Source organism: Aethalodelphis obliquidens, unplaced genomic scaffold (assembly GCF_003676395.1).
Source record: "Aethalodelphis obliquidens isolate GAN/ISIS:26980383/991018 unplaced genomic scaffold, ASM367639v1 scaffold22, whole genome shotgun sequence".
Lineage (NCBI taxonomy): Eukaryota > Metazoa > Chordata > Mammalia > Artiodactyla > Delphinidae > Aethalodelphis > Aethalodelphis obliquidens.
Window position 1 is genome coordinate 6705597 of NW_020837966.1, and position 21422 is coordinate 6727018.

The window sequence follows — 21422 nt, forward strand, 5'->3', positions numbered from 1 at the left end:
CACACACACACACACACACACACACACACACACACACACACACACACCACACACACACACACACACACACACACACCACACACACACACACACACACACACACCACACACACACACACCCCCCAAGCCACATCTTAGACAGACTTCAAGAAACTAGACAAGCTTGAAAGCAGCAGGAGAGAAATGACATCTTACGTATGGTGGAAACATAGAATGACAGATTTCTCATCAAAAATCACAGAGGCCAGAAGGAAGTGACACAACATTTTTCACGTGCTGAAGGAAAAGGATTGTCAACCCAGAATCCTATATCCAGGGATAATATCCTTCAGGAATGAAGTGGAAATAAGACATTCTCAGATAAAGGAAAACTAAAACCATTTGTTATGGGCACATCCCCTAAAAGGATTGGGAAAGGAAATTCTCTGGACAGAAAGGAAACAATGAAAGAAGGAATTTTGGAATAACAGGAAGAGAGAACGTGATAAGCAAAAATATGGATAACTACAATAGACTTTCCTCAAAAACCGCAAACTACCAAAACTCAGCCAAGATGAGATAGATAACCTGCACGGTCCTATATCCATTAAATAAACTAAATTTGTAATTTGAAAGATCTTTGGAAAGAAATCTCGGCCCAAATGATTTCACTGGAGAATTCTACCATACATGTAAAGAAGCATTAACACCAAACCTACACAATCTCTTCCAGAAAATATGAGAAGGGAATGACTTCCCAATTCATTTTATCAAGCTACTTTTGCTCTAATAACAAAATCAGACAATGGCAGTGCCAAAAAAGAAACTGCAGACCAGTATCACTCATGAGTATAGACGTAAAAGTCCTCAATAAAATGTGAGCAAATAAAATTCAGCAATATTTAGAAAGAATTATATACATCATGACCAAGTAGGGTTTATTCCAGGGGTGCAAGGCTGGCTCATTATTAGAGAATCAGTCAACATATATTAACAGGCTAAAGAAGAAAAATCACGTGATTATATCAACTGACACAAAAAATATTTGACAAAATTCAGTAGCCATCCATGATAAGAACTCAGAAAAAAGAGGAATAGAGAAGAACTTCCTCAGTTTGAAATTTGAGTAGCCACCCCAAAAAACCTACAGCTAACATTATAATAGTGAAAGACTGAACATGTTCCCTAAGATTGGGAACAAGGCAAGGATATCCATTTTCACCACTGTTTTTCAACGTAATGATGCAGATTTTAGCCAGCCTAGTCAGGCAAGAAAAGGAAATAAAAGATGTACGTATTGGAGAGCAATAAATAAAATGTCCCTATTTGTAGATGACATGATTGTCTATGTAGAAAACCATAAAAAATCTACCCCCAGAAAAAGAAAATCTCCTTGAACAAATGAGTTCAGCAGGGCCATGGGATGTTAAGATCGGCATGTAAAAATCCATTGTACTTCTGTCTACCAGAATGAACACGAGGATACTGAAATTAAAAGTACCTCGCCATTTACAGTTGCTCAGAAAAACCCTGAGAAATAGGTGGAAATGTACTAAAACATGATAGGAGTTATATGCTGAAAACTACAAAAACACTGATGAAGAAGTCAAAAAGATCTAAATAAATGGAGAGATACACTGTTTTCATGGGTTGAAAAAGTAAAGATGTCATTTCTCCCCAAATTGTCATATAAGTTTAACACAATTGATATTAAAATCCCAACGAGATTTTTGTTCTATAAATATAGAAAAGACTATTATTCTAAAACATATGGAAAGACAAAAGAACTATAGTAGGGAAAGCAATTTTGAAAAAACGAGTGGGAGGATTCAGTCTACCTGCTCTCAAGACTTATTATAAAGCTACAGAAATCAGGATTATGTGATATTGGTGGAGGGATAGACACATTGATCAATGGAACAGAATCGAGAACCCAGAAAGAGACCTACACAAATAAGCACAATTGATTCTTGACAAAGGCACAGGGGGAGCTCAGTGGAGGGAAGAGAGCCTTTTCCACATAGGATTCAATAGCAGTTGGACATCCAGAGGCAGAGAAAATGAACCTTGGCCTAAGTCTTGCACTTGGTATAAAAATTAACTCAAAGTGGATCACAGACTTAAATGTAAAACATATAACTATAAAACTTTCAGAAAAACAGTATAGAAGAGAATCTTTGGGATCTAGGACTGGGCAAAGAATTCCTAGACTTGACACCAAAAGCATGATCCATAAAGGGAAAAAAAAATGATCAGTTGGACCCCATCAAAGTTAAAAAGCTTAAAACATTTGTAAAAGTATGATCTGCTGAGGTCTTGGCATGGTACATGAGCATTGGACTGTGTGAGGGTTTTCTGTCAATGAAGGGTGCACTCCTGGATCACCCCACTCTGTTGCCAGATAAGCTTCCTTAGCTTACGTCCTACAGGCTACCTGGACACCATCTCAAACAGAACTCAAAATGTTGCGTAGACAAAGGGCCTGAGGACTGGATTTTACTTAAAAAAATTTTTTTTAAACAATTTGAAACTTTTTGCAGTTAAGAGGATGAAAGACAAGACACTTATACGTTGCTGATGGGAATGTAAAATGCTACAGCCACTCTGGAGCACAGTTTGACAGTGTTAAAAAGAACTAAACATGCAACTACTATATGACCTAGCAATTGCACTCCTTGGCATTTATCCAGAGGGATGAAAACTTATGTCCACACACACAACCCTGTGCATGAATGTTTATAGCAGCTTTATCAGTAATAGACAGCTGGAAACAACCCAGATGTCCTTCACTTGGTGAATGGTTAAACAGTAGTGCATTCATATCATGGAATATTACTCAGTGATAAAAAGAACAAACTACTGATACACGCAAAAACCTGGATGAAATTGCAGAGAATTATGCTTTGTGGAAAAAAGCTAATCCCCCAAGTTTACGTAATGTGTGATTCCATTTATATGACATTTTAGAAATGATACAATTATAGAGATGAAGAACAGATTGGTACCCTGAGAGGTTACAGAGTAGCACTCTGAGGGCGTAGCTATGAAAGGGCAACACGAGGGTTCCCTATGGGATGGAAATGTTCTGTATCTTGACTTTGTCAAGGTTAGTTCCCTTGTAGTGATGTTGTACTCGAGTTTTGTAGGATGTATCCATTTGGGGAACTGGGTAATGGGCATTATTATCTCTTACACCTGTATGTGAATCTATCTCAAATTAATTTGCTCAATCATCTTAATTAAAAGTTTAATTAAAAAATAATAATCCAATTTAAAAACATTTCAAGTAATAAAAAAGTCGTCTTTATAGAATTCCCTGGTGGCCCAGTGGTTAGGACTCTGGTGCTTTCACTGTGGTGGCCCGGGTTCAGTCCCTGGTCAGGGAACTAAGATCCTGAAAGCTGTGTGGTATGGCCAAGACAAAAAACAAAAAATTCTCTTTAATAAAAAATGAGCAGGCTTCCCTGGTGGTGCAGTGGTTGAGAGTCCGCCTGCCGATGCAGGGGACACGGGTTCGTGCCCCAGTCCCGGAAGATCCCACATGCCGCAGAGCGGCTGGGCCGGTGAGCCATGGCCGCTGAGCCTGCATGTCCGGAGTCTGTGCTCCGCAACGGGAGAGGCCACCACAGTGAGAGGCCCACGTACTGCAGAAATAAAGAAAAAAAAAAAAGAGCCATTCTCTGCACTTCATTCGTCTTCCCCCTCAAGGCAAGCCCCACTGCTACTAGTTACCACGTCATTTTCACAGTTGTATAGCCTTTTGACCTAAGTGTGCTGAATATTTCAGAATTGGATGTTGCTTAAAGAACCAGGACAAAATTAGGGGTTTTGACCTGTTTGATTATCCTCATCACAGTTTGTCGCCGTCTCCCATGTGACAGTGGCAGAGCTGGATCCCATCTCTCAGATCCCAGAAGGAGACATGATGGGTGATAGCCTGTGTTGGGGCCTGGCCCAGCTTGTAATGTGCTTGTGTAAACCTGTGACAGGAATCGAGCTCACTGGAAACATGGTGAAGCAGCCGGCCAAGTTCACTGTGGACACCATCAGCGCCGGGCAAGGAGACGTGATGGTGTTTGTCGAGGACCCAGAAGGGAACAAAGAGGAGGTATGTTGGAGGATGCTGCCTTCCCTGTCAGCATCCCATGGAGCTTTTGGAGTTTGTAACAGGCCCAGGGACTGTGCCTCCATTTGCCTCATGAAAGCTCACCACAAAAGCTGTTTTTTACCAAAAGGATCCTGAGTCTTAACAGAGGTTAGAGTAACTTGCCCAAGGATTGTGCCTTGAAAAATCATATAAATTCATACCTAGGGACACAATTTTTAATATAATGAAATAAAGTATCCTTTATTTTATAAAGGATTTAGCTATTGTTACTGATAAAAAACAATACAGTAAAAATACTGAGTCTCTACTCTTTTCCCATGCTGACCATCCTCTGGTTCCTCCCTCAGGGCCTTTGCACATAACTGTTTCTTTTGTCTACTCACCTTCTTAAGACTATATTTTATTCCCAGTACTTAGCACCATCTGAAGTTCTAAGCTTACTGCCATATTGTCTGTTTCTCCCACTGGGTAGGAATTGTGCCTGATTTGTTTTATTTTTGGTACCTGACACGGGGCCTGGCATTTCATAAGGTCTTAATAGCTAGTGGGCCAATAAAGGTTTAAATTAATTGCTTCATAGTCTCTCTCATCTGGAGAGTTACAGCCAGGAGACAGTGGAGAATCCTGACCGGGTTATTCCTTTGTGCTGTGTGATCTTGTTTCTGTGACTTCAGGCTGCTTCCCTCCTGGGGCATCCTGCAGGAGTGGTGGGGCAGAAAATAGCCAAGGCAGATTCCTGGCCTGGCACCTTGCTGCAGGACCTTGGCTGGCATAGCATGCTTTCACTCACAGCCGGCACCTTCTCTAACTGTTGCTCATCTTCCGTCCTAGGCACAAGTGACCCCTGACAGCGATAAGAACAAGACATACTCTGTGGAGTATCTGCCCAAGGTCACCGGACTGCACAAAGTAAGATAAGACCTCATGACCTTTGCTTGGACTGCCCTTCTGAGCCTGCTTCGTTATATGTGGAAGAAGAGTGGTTTTCTTAAGTTCACTTCTGATTTTCCTTTCTGTTTATAAAAGTATCCACGTTCATTGTAGAAAATTTGGGATCCCTCCGAGTCAGACTTAACACATTAGTTACTAAGTGCAGATTGGTTGAATTTCACTAAGTCCTTTGCAATGTCATAAGATTTTTGTGACTCCACCTAGGTAACTAATAATTGTAGCTGCAAGCCTGGAGTGTAAATGCTAAGCTGTGGGTTCTTTGTCTTTAATGCTTAAGAATCCTTCTTCACGGTGCTCTGCAGCCTCTGTCAGCATCGAAGCCTGGGTGCACAGAAGGCCAAATGACTATAGTGGAGGCCAGTGGCCCACCCAACCTGATAACCCTTAAAATTTAAAAGATGAGAACTTTGACTCAAAGTTTAGATGGAAATCTGTACTGTGTCTCACATCCATGTATCTGAAAATGATCTTGGTCCCTTGAAAAATACTTTGACTCTTAGGTTTGATATTCTAGAACTGTGCATTATATTAGGGAGACAGTGGTCTCACTTGCAGCTGCCTTAAGAGTCCGTTGTCTAGAGACTGAAGTATAAGTATTTGTGTATATCCTACTATAGAGGCTAATTTAGGCATGTCTGATGTGTTTTAGTTTGCTAAAGGCGTGATGTCCCAGGCCCAGCTGTGTGACTGGTGGAGCCAGATGGGAGTCCCATTGAGGCCACGTCCCCAGGGCTCCTGGTTCCCTCACCTTTGTGTGTATGATCGGGAGGATGAACAAGAAGGCTGTCGGTGTATGTGGCTTGATGCAGTGTTCTCGCTGAGCAGGAAGAAGTGATGATGTCTCACCTGCCTGTCACTTGTAGGTCACAGTCCTCTTTGCAGGACAGCACATCTCCAAGAGCCCATTCGAAGTAAATGTCGACAAGGCCCAGGGAGACGCCAGTAAAGTCACTGCGAAAGGTCCGGGCTTGGAAGCTGCTGGGAACATCGCCAATAAGCCCACCTACTTTGACATCTACACAGCAGGTAACACCTCTCCTCTTGCAAAGCCTGAGATAATCCTCAGGAACCTGAAGGCTTGGGATGCCTGACATTTCATCTTTTAAATTGAAGAACCAACAACAAAAACAGCTTTTTCAAATGTGTTGGTTATATTCTTAGATTTTTCAAAATCAGCTTTTCATCTCTAAAATCTCATACTCAAGCTTAACTTTGATTATTATTAATAATTTCTGTATACATTTCTGACTTGGCTAAATAAATATTCCAAAGAACTAAGGTTTATGAATCATCTACTGGACCAAATTCCATGCAAGGTCCTGGGTGGGGGCTGGTAAGAAAGGGGATGAATAAACCACAATTCTTGAATTGTCAGTTTTCTTTTCAATGTAGAAAATAGAGAATGGGAGAAAAGGAAAGTTGGCTATGACCCTCCTCCCCTCCACCGGGAAACAGGTCCAGGTGTGAACCTTCTGCGTACCTCTCTGTCTCCTGCAGTTTGCATTTTCTACCTACTTTTGCCCTCATCAGCAGGGAGCTTTCTAGAGGGTGACTTGGGCTCGTGGAATGTTCTCTGTCTGCTAGGTGCTGGCGTGGGTGACATTGGTGTGGTGGTGGAAGATCCCCAGGGGAAGAACACCGTGGAGTTGCTCGTGGAAGACAGAGGAAACCAGGTGTATCGATGTGTGTACAAACCAGTGCAGCCTGGCCCCCATGTGGTCAAGGTCTCCTTTGCTGGGGACACCATTCCCAAGAGTCCCTTCGTTGTACAGGTCGGGGAAGGTGAGTGCCAGGGGAGCTGACCACATCTGCTTCTGTCATTCAGGCTAGCTGTGCATGACTGGGCTGCGAGGCCACGAGAATGGTCAGGGCCCAGCACTGAACTCAGGCCTGTCCCTTTGCTGCCAGGGTCCCTTTGGCAGGAAGTATCCTCAAAACATTAATACTAGTATCTACTTTGTCCTCAAGATATGAATACTAATATCTTCCTATGAGCCATGCAGTGACCTAAGTGCTTTATGTATTAACTTATTTAATCTGTCCCAAAACACTCATATTAGGATTCATGATCCTCACTGAGAGATACAGGACTGAAGCTGTTTGAGGAGGTGGCGTTTGTGGCTGATGTTAACAGCAGTGGCATTGCTGGTGCCCTGCAGCCTCCTTTACTGGCTGTTAGGCACTGAGCACACTTGCATCTAATCATGACACCAGCCAGTGTGTTGCAGGGGCTATTGTCATCCCCAGTTTGCAGGCGGAGACAGAAGGCTTAGGTATCATAAGGTATCCGTGACTATGGAGTAGGCCTCAGTAGGAATAGAACCATGGTCTCTGTCAGCCCCTTAACCATGCTGTTAAACTTCCTCTGCAGCCAGAAGCATGCATTTTTCTCTAATGTTAGACTGTTTCCTTCTGACTTTGTTACTCTTTTTTTTTTTTTTTCCCCAACTCTGCTACCTTTTCTAACCAATACTTGCCTCTCCCTGTTCTGTCCTCTGCATCTGCACCTGCAGACCTGGCTTCCTCTTCTGAATCCTGCCTCTGGGCCAGCCTGGACCCCGAAGCTGTTGGCTTCCTAGTTGAAAGCACTGGGCCAGAGGCATCTCGCTTGGTAAGGGCTGGTTGGTGGGGCTTCCATTGCCAGTTCTTTGTGCTGCCTGCAGTTGTCAACCGGACCTGTGCTGTTTGTGACTTCGGGAAATTATAGTGCAGGTGTTAGTACCACTTGTCCAGCCAGACCCCAAACCCACTCTCTAATTACATTTAAACATCACTAAGACATCTCAAGATAGTGGAAAATCAGGTGGTTGCCTTCAAGCTCTTTAGTTCCATTTAGTGTTTCTATGAACTGAGCGGTTATCCTTTTGATGTTGAGACTGTTGCCCATGTTCAGAATTTCCATGAGTAGTTGTTGTTGTTGTTTTTAAAGACACATTTAAACCCTCCAAGGGAAGTCCTGTCATCCTGTTGTGACTTATTTCTGGTATGACCAACTTTTCTCCCCTTGACAAAGAAAAAAAAAACAAGCCAATGTATTCAGGAGCAGAATTCCCTTTGACATAATGCAAGAAAGAATTTTGAACAGCTTTCCTAGTTCCAGTGGTGTTTTCTGACTTCCTCTCACTCATGGACGACCTTTTTCATTTCTGGCATATCCATCTGTCACTTGTATTAGTTAATATTTAATTAATAGTTTTTCTTTTGATGTACTATACCTTCCTCCACTTAAATGATTTTAAGAAAAAAGAAGCTTTATGTCACTTTTACAATGGAAAACCAATAACCTTATGCTCATCCATGAACCACATAAAAGCATCTCTACTCCAAGGGTGTGTGTATGTCTCTTTGGGAATGTCCACCTGAGGACATTGCAGGGAGGAGGAGCCAGAGGAGGAACTATCTTCCTTCTGTAAAGAGTCTTGTCTTCTGGAGTTTGTGACCCCCCCCCCTAGCGTATAGAGAGCTGTCAGATACGCAGTGTCATGTTTGGAAAGGAGCAATGTGACATTTTACCCATTAATCTCCTGTTTCTATACTCGATGAGAAGGTAGCTCATGTTGTCAAAAAAATCCTAGGGCACAAGGATGTCTTTTTCTTTTTTTTTTTGCGGTACGCGGGCCTCTCACTGTTGTGGCCTCTCCCGTTGCGGAGCACAGGCTCCGGACGCGCAGGCTCAGTGGCCATGGCTCACGGGCCCAGCCGCTCCGCGGCATGTGGGATCTTCCCAGACCGGGGCACGAACCCATGTCCCCTGCATCGGCAGGCGGACTCTCAACCACTGCGCCACCAGGGAAGCCCCAAGAATGTCTTTTGTCAACCTTCTGACAAACCCCATGGAACAGTTTTGTGGAACTCTTATGTAAGGAATATTAGAAGCTACCTTTGTACTTAATTTTTAGACTTACAACTTTGGGTTTTTTAACTAGAGCTAGAATTCAAATTGAGAGTGGTGTTTATTCCTAATTGTTGCATTTATAGCTGCCCACATTCTGAGGACCTTGTAACAGACAGCACTGAAATGTTTGTCTGCCTTGGCAGAGGTGGGGTTGACCTGGTCTTTTTTTGAGCTATCCTCTGGCTCTTCCTGCGGAAGACAGCAACATTTAGACTTAGAAATGGCTGATCTAAAGTTTGGAACAAGGTCAGATGTTTTCAAGTGTTCCATTTTCCAAGTAGACCCAGTCTTCCCAATTACTGGGCCCTTGAGTATGGCAATGAGGTTTGAACAATGTCCAGCCCTAGGTCTTAACTCTCTTTCACCACCAAGAGGATAAACGCCAGAATTCAGCCACTACCAGGAGCCCAGCAAATCCACGCTGTGCTCTCCTGCTTTCTTTGCCAAAGTAATTTTTCCCCAGTCCCTGTGCAGTGTGCCCGGACAAAGTTATGTTGTGTCTTTATTTGCTAGCCTGGTGTGCTCCCTGAACGGGACCCCTGGTCTCAGACAGCTGCTGCATACTCTTTGTGTAAAGCAAACATTTTCTTGGCGGGTGGCTCAAAGTTACCTTGGCTTGCTCAACTCGGACTAAAGAATGAAAGGTTGAATTGATGTTGAAACTGTGCTTGCAGCCTGTAATCCAAATGCCTGCCGGGCCAGTGGCCGAGGCCTACAGCCAAAAGGCATTCGCATCCGAGAAACTGCAGACTTCAAGGTTGACACCAAAGCTGCTGGAAGTGGAGAGCTCGGCGTAACCGTAAAGGGTCCTAGTAAGTGCTCCTTTGTTTCCCCATCTCAGGTGTGATTTCGGCCAGCTTTGCAGCCATGGATCATTGCACAGCCAGTTCTGATCAGTTTATCCCAGAGAGCTATGTCAAAGATTTGAAGCTCCCAGGGCTCCATGCAGAAGGAAACAGTGATCATTTAATAATGTCTGCCCTGGATATGGGAACAGTGGTGGCTTGACAGCCTCATGTTATTTTAAGGCTTCTGGGAATAGAAATAAATAATGGAGTTAGAACAGCAATATGAAGTGGCCCCTTTTCTTTTCTTTGAGGAAACCTAGGCTCAGAGAGGAAGGGTCTTGACCAAGGTCGCATAGCTTGTAAGTAAGCATCTGAGCTGGAATTCAAGCCCAGTTTCCAAAGCCAGTAATTTTCCCTCTACAGGTTACGTTTTATAAAGGGTGAAATGATGTCAGGTACTTAATTACTATGATCATTGCTTATAGAAGGAGGATAATTCCCTAAGATTAAGTTTTCTTTGTAGATTAATGCCATTTGTGGAAGAGTGCCTTGCACCCTACAGCTCATTCTTGCTCTGTCTTGGGAAAGGAGACAGAGAGCAGGAAGACGGGTATCTGCTCCATCCTCCAGTTTTTCCCCAGATCAGAGAAGCAGCTCGGCATTTCTAGTTGCAGGTGCAGCAGCCTTGGCCGTTTCACTTCCAAGCTTCGTGGAATCTTCAGCTTCCTGCTCCAGGACTGCTCTCACTCTTTGTGTTCCTAACAGGCTGGGGCAGGAGTGTTCTGAGCTCCAGAAAGTTAATGTTTGATCTCAGAGCACCGAGCTTTGGGGCAGGCAGTGCCCTGAGGGCAGCCGAGGCTCTAGACTGCCCGGACCTGGTGTCAGGCTGCTCTGGGGCTGCCCGCCTCCCTTGGCTTGTTGTTACAGGGACTGAGGAGGCGTGTTTTTTCTGACCTTGGATTCTTGCTTTACTAAATGGCTTTCCCAGCCAAACCTCAGGGCTCAACATAAAACAAGTTCCTGCCTGATGGCTCAGTCTGGAGTTTGTGGGGTAGCCTCTAAAACCTGTCCTCTTGGAGACAGCATATAAGAGCTTTCTCGCTTTCATTATCTGGCTTTAGTTGAAAAGGATATACCGGGATACTAACCTCAGCCTCATGCCAAAGGGTTTGCTCCCTCTCCAGTTTTTGTGGGCGGCTAAAATGGGTGGCTTCTTTCTTTTCTGGCTGCGTGAAGCTGCGTGCGGGCTTTCTCTAGTTGCGGCGAGTGGGGTCTACTTTTCGTTGTGGGGCGTGGGCTTCTCATTGCAGTGGCTTCTCGTTGCAGAGCACAGACACTAGGTGTGTGGGCTTCAGTAGTTGCGGCATGTGGGATCAGTTGTGGCACGTGGGCTTCAGTACTTGTGGCGTGTGGGCTCAGTAGTTGTGGCTTGCAGGCTGTAGAGCACAGGCTCAATAGTTGTGGTGCACGGGCTTAGTTGCTCCGCAGCATGTGGGATCTTCACAGACCGGGGCTCGAACCTGTGCCCCCTGCACTGGCAGGTGGATTCTTAACCACTGTGCCACCAGGGAAGCCCCCTGGATATCGCTGTCTTTCTGTCCTTGTCTTGTGGATTCTCGTTCTGAGCCTAGGATTGCATTGGAAAGATGGTGTGCTTCCTTCCCACAGAGGGTCTGGAGGAGCTGGTGAAGCAGAAAGGCTTTCTGGATGGAGTGTATACATTTGAGTATTACCCCAGCACCCCGGGGAAATATAGCATCGCCATCACATGGGGGGGACACCACATTCCGAAGAGGTGAGTCTCCAGCTGGAGTTGCGTCTTCTCCAGAGGCATGCTTGGCCCAGCGCAGACTCATGGTGGCGGCTTCCTGGGCTGCAGGAGGGAAAGAGAGCTGCTTTGTTGAAAGCTTTCTTTTTTTTCTTTTTTCAGAGCAGCACACAGACATTTGGCCTGTTCTCAAAAGCAGCAGAAAGTCGCTGTGGTTTCAGCTGCCTTGCTTTAAATCAAATGCTGTCGGTTTGGGGCTGGTGGGAGGCAGAAGGCCAGAAGGAACAGCAATACAGAGCAAATGGGCTGAGTGTCTATATCCCTTATATATACTGCGATTCTCCTTTCACTGTGTGCCTCTGTTCGGGAATGCCATGGATAAAATGTCAAAATCTGCTATGGTTTACATTAAAATCCTCTGCGTGAGTGTGGTCAGGAACCGAGGGACACAGTCTACAGCTTTGCCTTGTGGGCTTCAGTTGCCTTCCCTGCATTCACATACTTTCCAGCTTTCCTGGGGGCAACTTTAAACTCTGAATAAATTCAGTTTACTTTGAGAAATATCTGGGCATATTATAAGTTTCTGAGAATCTAAGCAAACTTTTAAGAATCTCCTGTGCCAAAGTTAAAGCACATTCATTCACGTATGAGATAAAGCCTAGTCAGCCTAGTTTTCTTGTTACAGCATAAGCAGCAGATAGAAAAGTATGCATTCTCTTAGCCTTCCCGGGCTCACAGTCTGGTAAGCCCTGCACACAAAGGGTAAATGACCAGGATAGTGCAAGGCAGTGTGGCTTGAAGCAGCCCCATTACATGATATTGTTGACATAACAGTGGTGGGGGAACCTGCTTGGCTGGAGATTGGGACTGCAGGGAAAAGTATCAGGCCAGTGGAAAGAATATGTGTAAAGAGCTTATAGCTGTACGTAGCCCCTTCTTTGCTCCTCTTTAATGGTTCCTCTGTTCCTTTTCTTCTAGCCCCTTTGAAGTTCAAGTTGGCCCTGAAGCAGGCATGCAGAAAGTCCGTGCATGGGGCCCTGGCCTCCATGGCGGGGTTGTTGGGCGGTCGGCGGACTTCGTGGTGGAGTCCGTTGGTTCTGAGGTGGGGTCTCTGGGTGAGTGGAAGCAGCTTTTGGTGAGCTGAGATTGCAGGGTCCCTGGATTACGTGTCAGGCTGTGTATTGAGGCCTCCTCTCAGCCTCACTCCCCGGGGCTTCCTGGCTGCCTGACCATCTGAGGCCACCTCTGGGTACTGCTGTGGAATTGCAGTTCCCCTCTCCCCCTGACCTTCCAGCTGCCCTCTGCCTCTGGCACCAGCATTCATTCATCCACTACACCTTGAGGGCAGAGGCCTTTTATGGACGTTGTGTCTAAAACAGCGCCAGGAACACAGTAGGCACACGGCAGATATTACTGACTGATCCTGAGTTTAGATCAGTGAATGAATTTTGCTCAAACTAGAAATTTGGGGAGTAAATACTCTTTGGAGCATAACTGAGTATATTTTAAGTAAACGTCTGATGTATATATGATCATTTTAGAACAATGGTCAGCACCTCTCTCTCTGTAAAGGACCAGATAGCAAATCTATCAGTACTGCGGGTCATATTCTCTCTGTCGCAACTATATGACTGCCTTGTAGTGTGAAAGCAGCCATAGAAAATCCGTAGGTGAGGGTACTGGCTGTGTTCCTTATCTGCAAAAACAGGCAGTGGGTCAGATTTGGCCCAGCGGCCAAAGTTTGAGGACCTCTTTGTTAGCTAATAGAAATAAGCAAAGAGGGGAAAAGAGGAAATCACATTGAACTTTTCCTTTTAGAGAAATAATAAACATCTTAATATTGGGCTGGCCAAAAAGTTCTTTCGGTTTTCCGTAAGATGTTATGGAAAAACCCGAACGAAGTTTTTTGGCCAATCCAGTATATCCTTGTAGACTAGAGGTAATATTAAGCCTTTAGGTATATCCTTGCAGACTTTTTCCCTGTACATAGGCATACAAATATTGATCTGCTGCAAAAATACCTGGGGGTGGCCTTTATATCTTTCTGCCTCAGGCAAATATAGGATATGTCTTGATTTCCCATGGCTTCTGTGGAATTACAGTGCATCGATATAGCTACTGTTAGGCTCTCTAGTTATTTCCAGAGTTTTGCTATAAAAACAATGCTGTATATATATCCTTGTATCTAACTGTTTACACACATCCTTGGTTACTTCCTTCAGATAAAAGCCCAGCAGTGGATTTGGTGGGACAAAGGATGGGCATTGTTTTAAGGCTTTTGGCTTGTGTTGCCATATTGCCAACAGAAAGATTTGCTGGTTGACCTTCCTCTTTGACGATGTTTAAAAAAAAAAAAGTATAAAATCCAACCTTCTGTCTCTAGTGAAGACTCAGTAGGCTTGGTTTTGTGGGAAAGGGACCTAAACAGATTTCAGTCTTCTGGCTAACACTTGGTTTTCAGGGAGGTGGAGGGAGTGGGTTAGTAGTAACCCAGACTAGATACCTTCCGCCATGTAACCAGGGGGATCCTCCCACCCTATCCCCCAGGGTTTGCCATTGAAGGCCCCTCCCAGGCAAAGATTGAGTATGATGACCAGAACGACGGATCGTGTGATGTCAAGTACTGGCCCAAGGAGCCCGGTGAATATGCCGTTCACATCATGTGTGACGATGAGGACATCAAAGACAGTCCCTACATGGCCTACATCCACCCTGCCTCGGGAGACTACAACCCGGATCTGGTGAATCAACTTGTCATGTTCTGTGCTCTCTTCTCTGGCTCCTGGCACTCCTCCCAGTGCCCACAGAGTTTCCTTGAGCAGCATGTGGAGAAATCGCAGAGCAGAGCCTTTGAGAGCTTAGGAAGGAAAAAGGCCTGAATTACAAGCCTGATAGTACCTCTTAGTACCTTTGTAACATGGGGCACGTAACTTACCTCTCTGACTCTATCAAATGGGAATAATACGAGTGTCTGCCTCTTAGAGTTTCTGTCATGATTCAAGGAGGTAATGTGAATGAAGACAGCCCTTAGAACAGTGCCTGCCCCGCAGAGGGGGCTCTGTAAGCTGCTATTTTCTCGCAACCCCGAGCATCATATTTCAGTCTTGCCACTTGCTGTAGTTATTATTTCAAGGTGATCCATAGATAAAGGTTTTAAAATTTTCCTCCCCAGCTCCCCCTCTCTTAAATTGGAGCAGTGTTTGCAAGAGCTTCTCTCAAACATTTAGCAAGCTGATTAGCATCAAGTCTGAGCCAGCCTGGCTGACAGGAGGAAGCCCTTGCCCCCGCCCTGTGTGCTGCCGTTGGCCCACCTGGACAGCTGACCATAGGGTGACATCAGTCCAGGCTGGCAGCTGCTCGTCTTTGGCCAACTGCTGGTCCTTTACTCTCTGGGGCTGCAAACTTTTGGAGTGTTGTCAGTGGGAGAGGTTCTGAGCCCTCACAAAGCAGGAGCATTGAAACTGGAGGTGGGCATGGCTGGAGGTCCCTGCCCCGGTTACTGCACAGATTAAGGCAGGGAGCACAGGCCAGTTTGGGGCCTGGTTTTACAGACTTTTTCTCCTGCATGTTTTTATTTTTAAGTCCCAGCCTACTTTAGCATTTTCCTTCCCATAACCATCCTATTATGTAGGTACTGTGAAGCCAGACACAGTTGTTTTCCTTTTCTCCCATTTCCTGGTTACCAGTCTTCTGATAGGAGCACAGTTAGGGCATTACACAGAAAGAGAATCACTATTGGCCCTTTGCCCCAGGTTCAAGCATACGGGCCAGGTTTGGAGAAATCTGGCTGCATCGTCAACAATCTGGCCGAGTTCACCGTGGATCCTAAGGCTGCCGGCAAAGCTCCCTTAAAGATATTTGCTCAGGTAAGTTTCTAGGGACGACCTGTGCAGGTAATTGTCAGGTAACAGGATCCATCCACGTAATGGAAAGTCGCTCAGTCCATCTGATCCTCAGTTTCCTCATCCACACACTGCGAATAACAGTGTTTATTTTGTAGGGTTTATGTGAGGACTGAATGAGATTCTAACATGTAAAGCAAGGGGCAAATTTTTATGATTTGTGCTCCGTGGAAATGAGGCTTGATTGTTTCAGATTTCCCTGTAAATGTCCTTCAGTGTGGCTGAAGCTACTCACACTGTGATGGGAGGGTTTGTAAACAAGGGTTTATCAAATATATCTATCTAATTTAATTGAATTTGGCCCAAGGATTTAAATGCAGGAATTAAAATTAAGAAGCACTGAGTGGCCATGGCTTTCTTTTGGGACCGTTTTCTCTTAGTAAGTAAAAATGCGTACATGCATGTAGTGTTTTATCACTTGTGTTCATAGGTGCTGTCATAGGTGTTCCATGAGATTTTGTGGGATGAGTGAGCAGTGACTTGGTTGTCTTGGGAGGCCACAGTGGATGGAGACAGTGTGAGGGTCAGCCCTGTTCTTAGCCTCTGCCCTTCTGCAGGACGGGGACGGCCAGCCCATTGACATCCAGATGCAGAGCCGGATGGATGGCACCTACGCTTGCTCGTACACCCCGGTGAAGCCCATCAAGCACACCATTGCCGTGGTCTGGGGAGGTGTCAACATCCCGCACAGCCCTTACAGGGTAGGTTGTGAGGTGAAACCTTGGTCGTGGTAATGAAAAAGCCCAGTCCTGAGGCCAGTCTGGAGTCCATGCTTGATGGCCAAGGCAACTATATGGAAAGACCCATGCTTGGTGGGCCTTGGAAGATGGAGTGGCCCAAAGGGCCGAGTGCCGTAGATTGCCCAGAAGTATAACATTCTAACAACTGAGAGTGTCTTTACTGGATCCACGGGGAGAAGAACTTGATTACAACTTTTCTCCCCGTCCTCTCTAGGTCAACATCAGGCAGGGCAGCCATCCCCAGAAGGTCAAAGTGTTTGGGCCAGGAGTGGAGAGAAGTGGACTGAAGGCGCACGAGCCTACTCACTTCACAGTGGACTGTACCGAGGCTGGCGAAGGTGAGAGGGGGCTTCACCCGACTCGGTGCTCGTTGTTTCTTGGGGAACGAAGTTCTCTTTGTAACGTTTCATGGGTAATGAACTTTGAACCAGGAGATAGTAACTCACCTGAATAGGTAATTGTTCATCTGATGAGCCTGTGTGTCAGTTCCGTGGTGATACCTTTGCTAATCCTCTGTTCTGTCTGCAAAACCATTATTTAAATACCATCCCTTTCTCAGGTTTCTTACTGGAAATTTCCCAGTTGCTTTTCTGGGGTGTGAGCCTGAGCTGGAAGTGATTGCATGGGACGTGCTGTTTCTGGTAAACCGGTGCTAATAAGCTGGTCTGTTCCAGGTGATGTCAGCGTTGGCATTAAATGTGATGCCCGGGTGTTAAGTGACGATGAGGAAGACGTGGATTTTGACATCATTCACAACGCCAATGACACGTTTACTGTCAAATATGTGCCTCCTGCTGCCGGGCGATACACCATCAAAGTTCTCTTTGCCTCTCAGGTGTGTGTTTGGACTTGGGTTCTTTCTGGCCACCTGTGTTCGTATTTCCTTTTTGCTTTTTTCAGCAACAGGGAAGGTGTCTTGAGAACTCTGCCCAATAGTTTTCCTCTCTGCTTCCTTAAAACCAAGAAGGAACAAACACCCAGAACTAAAATTGTACCACTTTCTAACAGAAGTGGGGCCGTGTAGTCAGTGGTTAAAAGCCAGACTCTGGAAAGAAATTGGATCATTACAAACTTTCATCCGGTTTTTGAATGAAACTTAATTCGTTTCTAGATGTGTGCTATACTTTCTCTGCAATGATGACCTTGGCCTCAGGCTTTAAACTTTTCTAGGGAGAGGGGTTTTGAATTTCAGATAGAATTCATATTTACATGTGATAATGAAGACAAGAAGGCGCAGTACCCTGAAACAGGGAATAGTGGAATTCTGGTGATTCAGGTTCATCTTACGTAAAGATAGGGACCTCAGGAGAAAGGTCTGTGCCTTAAAGGTGTTGGTCTTGAGTTGGCTTCATCCACTTAACCTGTTCTGCCTTTATTCTGAAAGATTCTTTTTGAAGAATTGCAGTCATTGCATTTATAATCAATTCCTTGCATTCCTCAAACCCTAGCTCTCTGTTGTCCCTGGAGGAATGTCCCTTTCCTTCCTCCAACCCCGTGTATTATTGTTGTTTGGGGTTTTATTTTTGGTAGTATTTTGTATCCTAAGTACTCAGCATTTGGTGTCAAAGGCTGAGAGTTGTCTGAGTGGTTTGTGGAAACCCATCCTTTAGCCATGATGTCAGGGATCCGGGTATTCATGAGTGACCACTGATGGCCCTTACCTGATGCTAGCGCCTGAAGACTTGACCAATGGTGACGGAAGTTGCTCACCATCTGCTAGAGTGGAAGTCATGCTGAGGTCTCCTCCTTTGCTTTGGGCGGAAGGCTAAGCTCAGGCAGTGGCTTCAGGGACTTTCCTACTGAGACAGTGTCTCTGCTACAGGAAATTCCCGCCAGCCCTTTCAGAGTCAAAGTCGACCCTTCCCACGACGCCAGCAAAGTGAAGGCAGAAGGCCCGGGGCTCAGCAAAGCAGGTAAGGTGGCATGTGTGCATGAGGTCACCCTGGAGGCAGTGGGCATGGTTGGTCCAGGGCCGTGAGTGACTTAGCTCCCCTGGAGCAGGGGCTCTGTTGGGGCTCCAGTTCAGCAGGGCCCCTGCTCAGCTGAGCCGCTGGCCGAACGCCAGCCCCTGTCTCCACCTACTGCCTTGCGGAAGCCTGTGCTGATGAACCTGTCAGACTGGTGCTAAAAGTGAAACCCCTCCAGCTGGGCCTGTCTCCTCACTTCACTTTCTCCTCCCAGGTGTGGAAAACGGGAAACCGACCCACTTCACCGTCTACACCAAAGGGGCCGGAAAAGCCCCCCTCAACGTGCAGTTCAGCAGCCCCCTTCCTGGCGACGCCGTGAAGGACTTGGACGTCATTGATAATTACGACTATTCCCACACCGTTAAATACACGCCCACCCAGCAGGTAGGGCCCCTCCCCACTCGGTGCTGGGCTGGGTCACTCTGGACACGGGGAGGGGGGGCGGCAATCTGTGCTCTGAGCTGTGCTTCTCTGTGGCAGGAGGAGATTCCCCCTTTCCTTCCGAGCCCCTCTGGGAATGCTGACAAAAAGCCTGATGGGTTCTACCAGGAGGACCTGGAGGATTCCCCAAGAACAAGCAGGAAGCTAGTTGTTTTTTCCCACCCCCATTTCCCACCTCCGTTCTTGGTTTTAGTGTTTTACTAATTACTCACAGGGAGAGAATTGCCGTGCCTTTGTCCTTGCTGGCCCTTTTGCCTTAGTTTACCCTTTTTACGAGGTGGTGCAGTGGGGTCTTTCTCAAAGAGCCTTTAGTCCCTCAAGCCCGAAATGGTACTTCAAGCACTAAATTATTCCCTTTTACAAAATACAGGAATACAGACAGGATTTTGTCATCCCCGCTGCTTTGCTCTGGTTGTTTTAGGCAATAAGGGCCTAAAAATCTTCCTCTCTGTATGAATTCATGTTTACTTATTTAAAATTTTATTTTGATTCGTGGCTACACGTCTAGGGTCTGGGGAGCTCCTACAGAAAAGCCTGGATTCTCGCATTTATGCATAGCGTTCTAAACAGTCACTCCAAACCTCTGAGATTCCTTCATTCTTGAAGAAGAGTCCCCCTATGTGAGAAATGCCATTTTTAAGAGAGGAAGGGCGATGCTTTCTGTAGAAGCACTGTTTGAAAAGCATCACTTCTGCCCTGGGCCCTCTCAGTGAGGACCTGGCCAGAGTGTAGTGGGAAAGAATGAGGGGTACAGTGAGGATGAGGGAATGGTGTGGGTGTCCCCCCTGCACTGGGGGCTACACATGCTTGGAGATGGAATCTTTACTATGAGAACTTGCCTGGCAGTGCGAGGTTCTCTAGGGCAGGTTCTATGTGGCCCTTTATCTCCACATGTGCTTCTTCCTGTGGTTTCTCTTTACCCTAATGAGGGTTCATTATTAGTAATGGTAAAACGAAAACTTTTGTAGATGAATACGGTTTTCTCATCAGGCTGCTCTGTGCTCATTATTTAGGTAATTATTTTCCTAGTGATGCTTATCAGGGCTGCTGGGAGCCTTACCACTGGCAACACCAGCTTGATAGCATCTTTTTGCCAGTTCTCCACGTTCCTTAGGAGAAGGTACAAGAAAGCATGGCCATGATCGCTGGTCAAGATCACAAGACTATTGGGAAAACATTTTGAGACTCTTGATCCTATATACCTTTTTGTGTTTCGGCTGAGTTGCTAGAAAGTAAGTTGCAGACATCAGGACAGCCTCAGGTTTTGACCTGCACCCCCAGAAAGGACTTTAGAACCCGATGCCCTGGATGCTCCCAGCTGCCAGTCGAGGTGGAGGTGGAGGTCGGGAGCCCAGTCCTGTTTTATCACATTTGAAATGTAGCTAGAGTGGGAAGCGCCTTACTCTAGAGTCACCCCAAGGTCAAGTTCATCCATATGTCTGATCGTAGCAGGTCTGAGGGCTGTTGGCATGCTTGGTGGCCTCTTGGGGCTATTTGTGCAAATGCTGTCAGTCCCTGCCTTTACTGCGATGACTCCACGGTGCCTCTCCCATCCCTCTCGTTTGTTGTTTAGAGTGAGGTTTACTGTTTTATTATTTGGGCAGATCGCAATTCTGCCTGTTTCTCTATGGCAAAGAAAACAGATTAAATCTCTACTCTTAGATTGTGAGTTTCCAAGGTTAGGGTATCATGTTATATATATCTTTCCATTCTCAGCCCCAAGCACAGTGTCTGGTGCTGTAATTGCTTTGTGTGATTTATGGCCGAATGGGTGAATAAACGAAGTGGAGCCTCAACTCACAAGCAGAAACAACATGAGAACTTTGTAATCTGGTAGGAGAGTGGAGCTGACACATCCTCATTCTACTTTGAACTCTGTTTTCTGAAGAGCTAACAGCTAACAGCTCAAGATTGGGTGAAATAAGCGTGCCTTTGAGCTCTGCTCTTGGATGTGGTTAAGAGACTTGGGTCAGCCCAGAAAGCCGCACGGGGTTACTTTTCAGGTCGCTGCCCACAGGCGCACCTTCTTGTGGTGGTTTTAGGGATTAAGAGGCTGGAACTTTCCAGAAATGCAGCTGTTGAGTGTGTGTGGAGAGACAAGGGTGGATCCTGGCTTAGGGTGAATGCTTAACCCTCAGATTTTGGGCTGCTGTGTGAGGCACTGCGGCCCCCACCCAACTGCTGGCTCTTTGCTCCGTGACACCTGCAGGCGGCTGCTGTCCCCTGCAGGGCCCCAGTCCACAGGTCACCTGCCTGCCGTGGACCAGTGATGGACGTTGCTGGTTGATCCTGTTCTTGTTGGAAGACAGTGGTCAGAGTTTTTGCCTTAGCAGGGAGTGGACTTCTTTGGCTGGGGCTTGAAGACCCTCCCAGAGGTCAAAGGTAGAAGGGCCATTATACAATGACAGTTTCCCTGGAGGATTTTGCCTTCTGTGCTTTTCGTTGTCTGTGGCCTCAATGACTTCAGTTTCTCACCCCAAGCTTCCCTGAACAGAGTGGTTTGAGGAGCCGGTGGCAAGAGCTCCCCGACATGCTGAGTCAGGAGCCACTGGGAACTGAGAACTCCACATGCTGCTGTGGCGCCTTTAGGAAGCCCCCGGAGCTCACTGGGCCTCACAGGAGAACAGTCCCTCCCTTGAAAGGTTATTACTGTTGGTGGCCATAGCTGTCACAGAGGTCTCTGGAGGAGGGGGCTGTGGGTAGCTTTCTCGGTCCTTTCCTCGTGGGTCTCGTGCAGAATGAGATGAAGGTCTCAGAAGCCTGGAAGGGAGAGGATAAACCCATCTGGCAGGACTTCCCAGTGGTTAAGACTCCGCGCTTTCACTGCAGGAGGCGTGGGTTCAATGCCTGGTCGGGGAAGTTCCGCGTGCCGTGTGGTGTGGCC

At 46.2% G+C, this 21422-nt stretch overlaps 1 protein-coding gene across 5 annotated transcripts in view; it reads left to right on the plus strand.

Annotated features, from left to right (window-relative positions):
- FLNB (filamin B) overlaps positions 1 to 21422 on the plus strand; it is a 139008-nt gene that overhangs the window by 67138 nt on the left and 50448 nt on the right. For all 5 annotated transcript variants that reach the window (XM_027121189.1, XM_027121190.1, XM_027121191.1 and 2 more), the window contains exons 5-18: positions 3968 to 4086; positions 4918 to 4995; positions 5901 to 6063; positions 6622 to 6819; positions 9607 to 9744; positions 11389 to 11515; positions 12467 to 12603; positions 14036 to 14229; positions 15241 to 15354; positions 15948 to 16091; positions 16345 to 16468; positions 16805 to 16965; positions 17953 to 18043; positions 18312 to 18481. In XM_027121189.1, the coding sequence (XP_026976990.1) occupies positions 3968 to 4086; positions 4918 to 4995; positions 5901 to 6063; positions 6622 to 6819; positions 9607 to 9744; positions 11389 to 11515; positions 12467 to 12603; positions 14036 to 14229; positions 15241 to 15354; positions 15948 to 16091; positions 16345 to 16468; positions 16805 to 16965; positions 17953 to 18043; positions 18312 to 18481 (1958 nt within the window). The remainder of the gene's footprint in view (positions 1 to 3967; positions 4087 to 4917; positions 4996 to 5900; positions 6064 to 6621; positions 6820 to 9606; positions 9745 to 11388; positions 11516 to 12466; positions 12604 to 14035; positions 14230 to 15240; positions 15355 to 15947; positions 16092 to 16344; positions 16469 to 16804; positions 16966 to 17952; positions 18044 to 18311; positions 18482 to 21422) is intronic.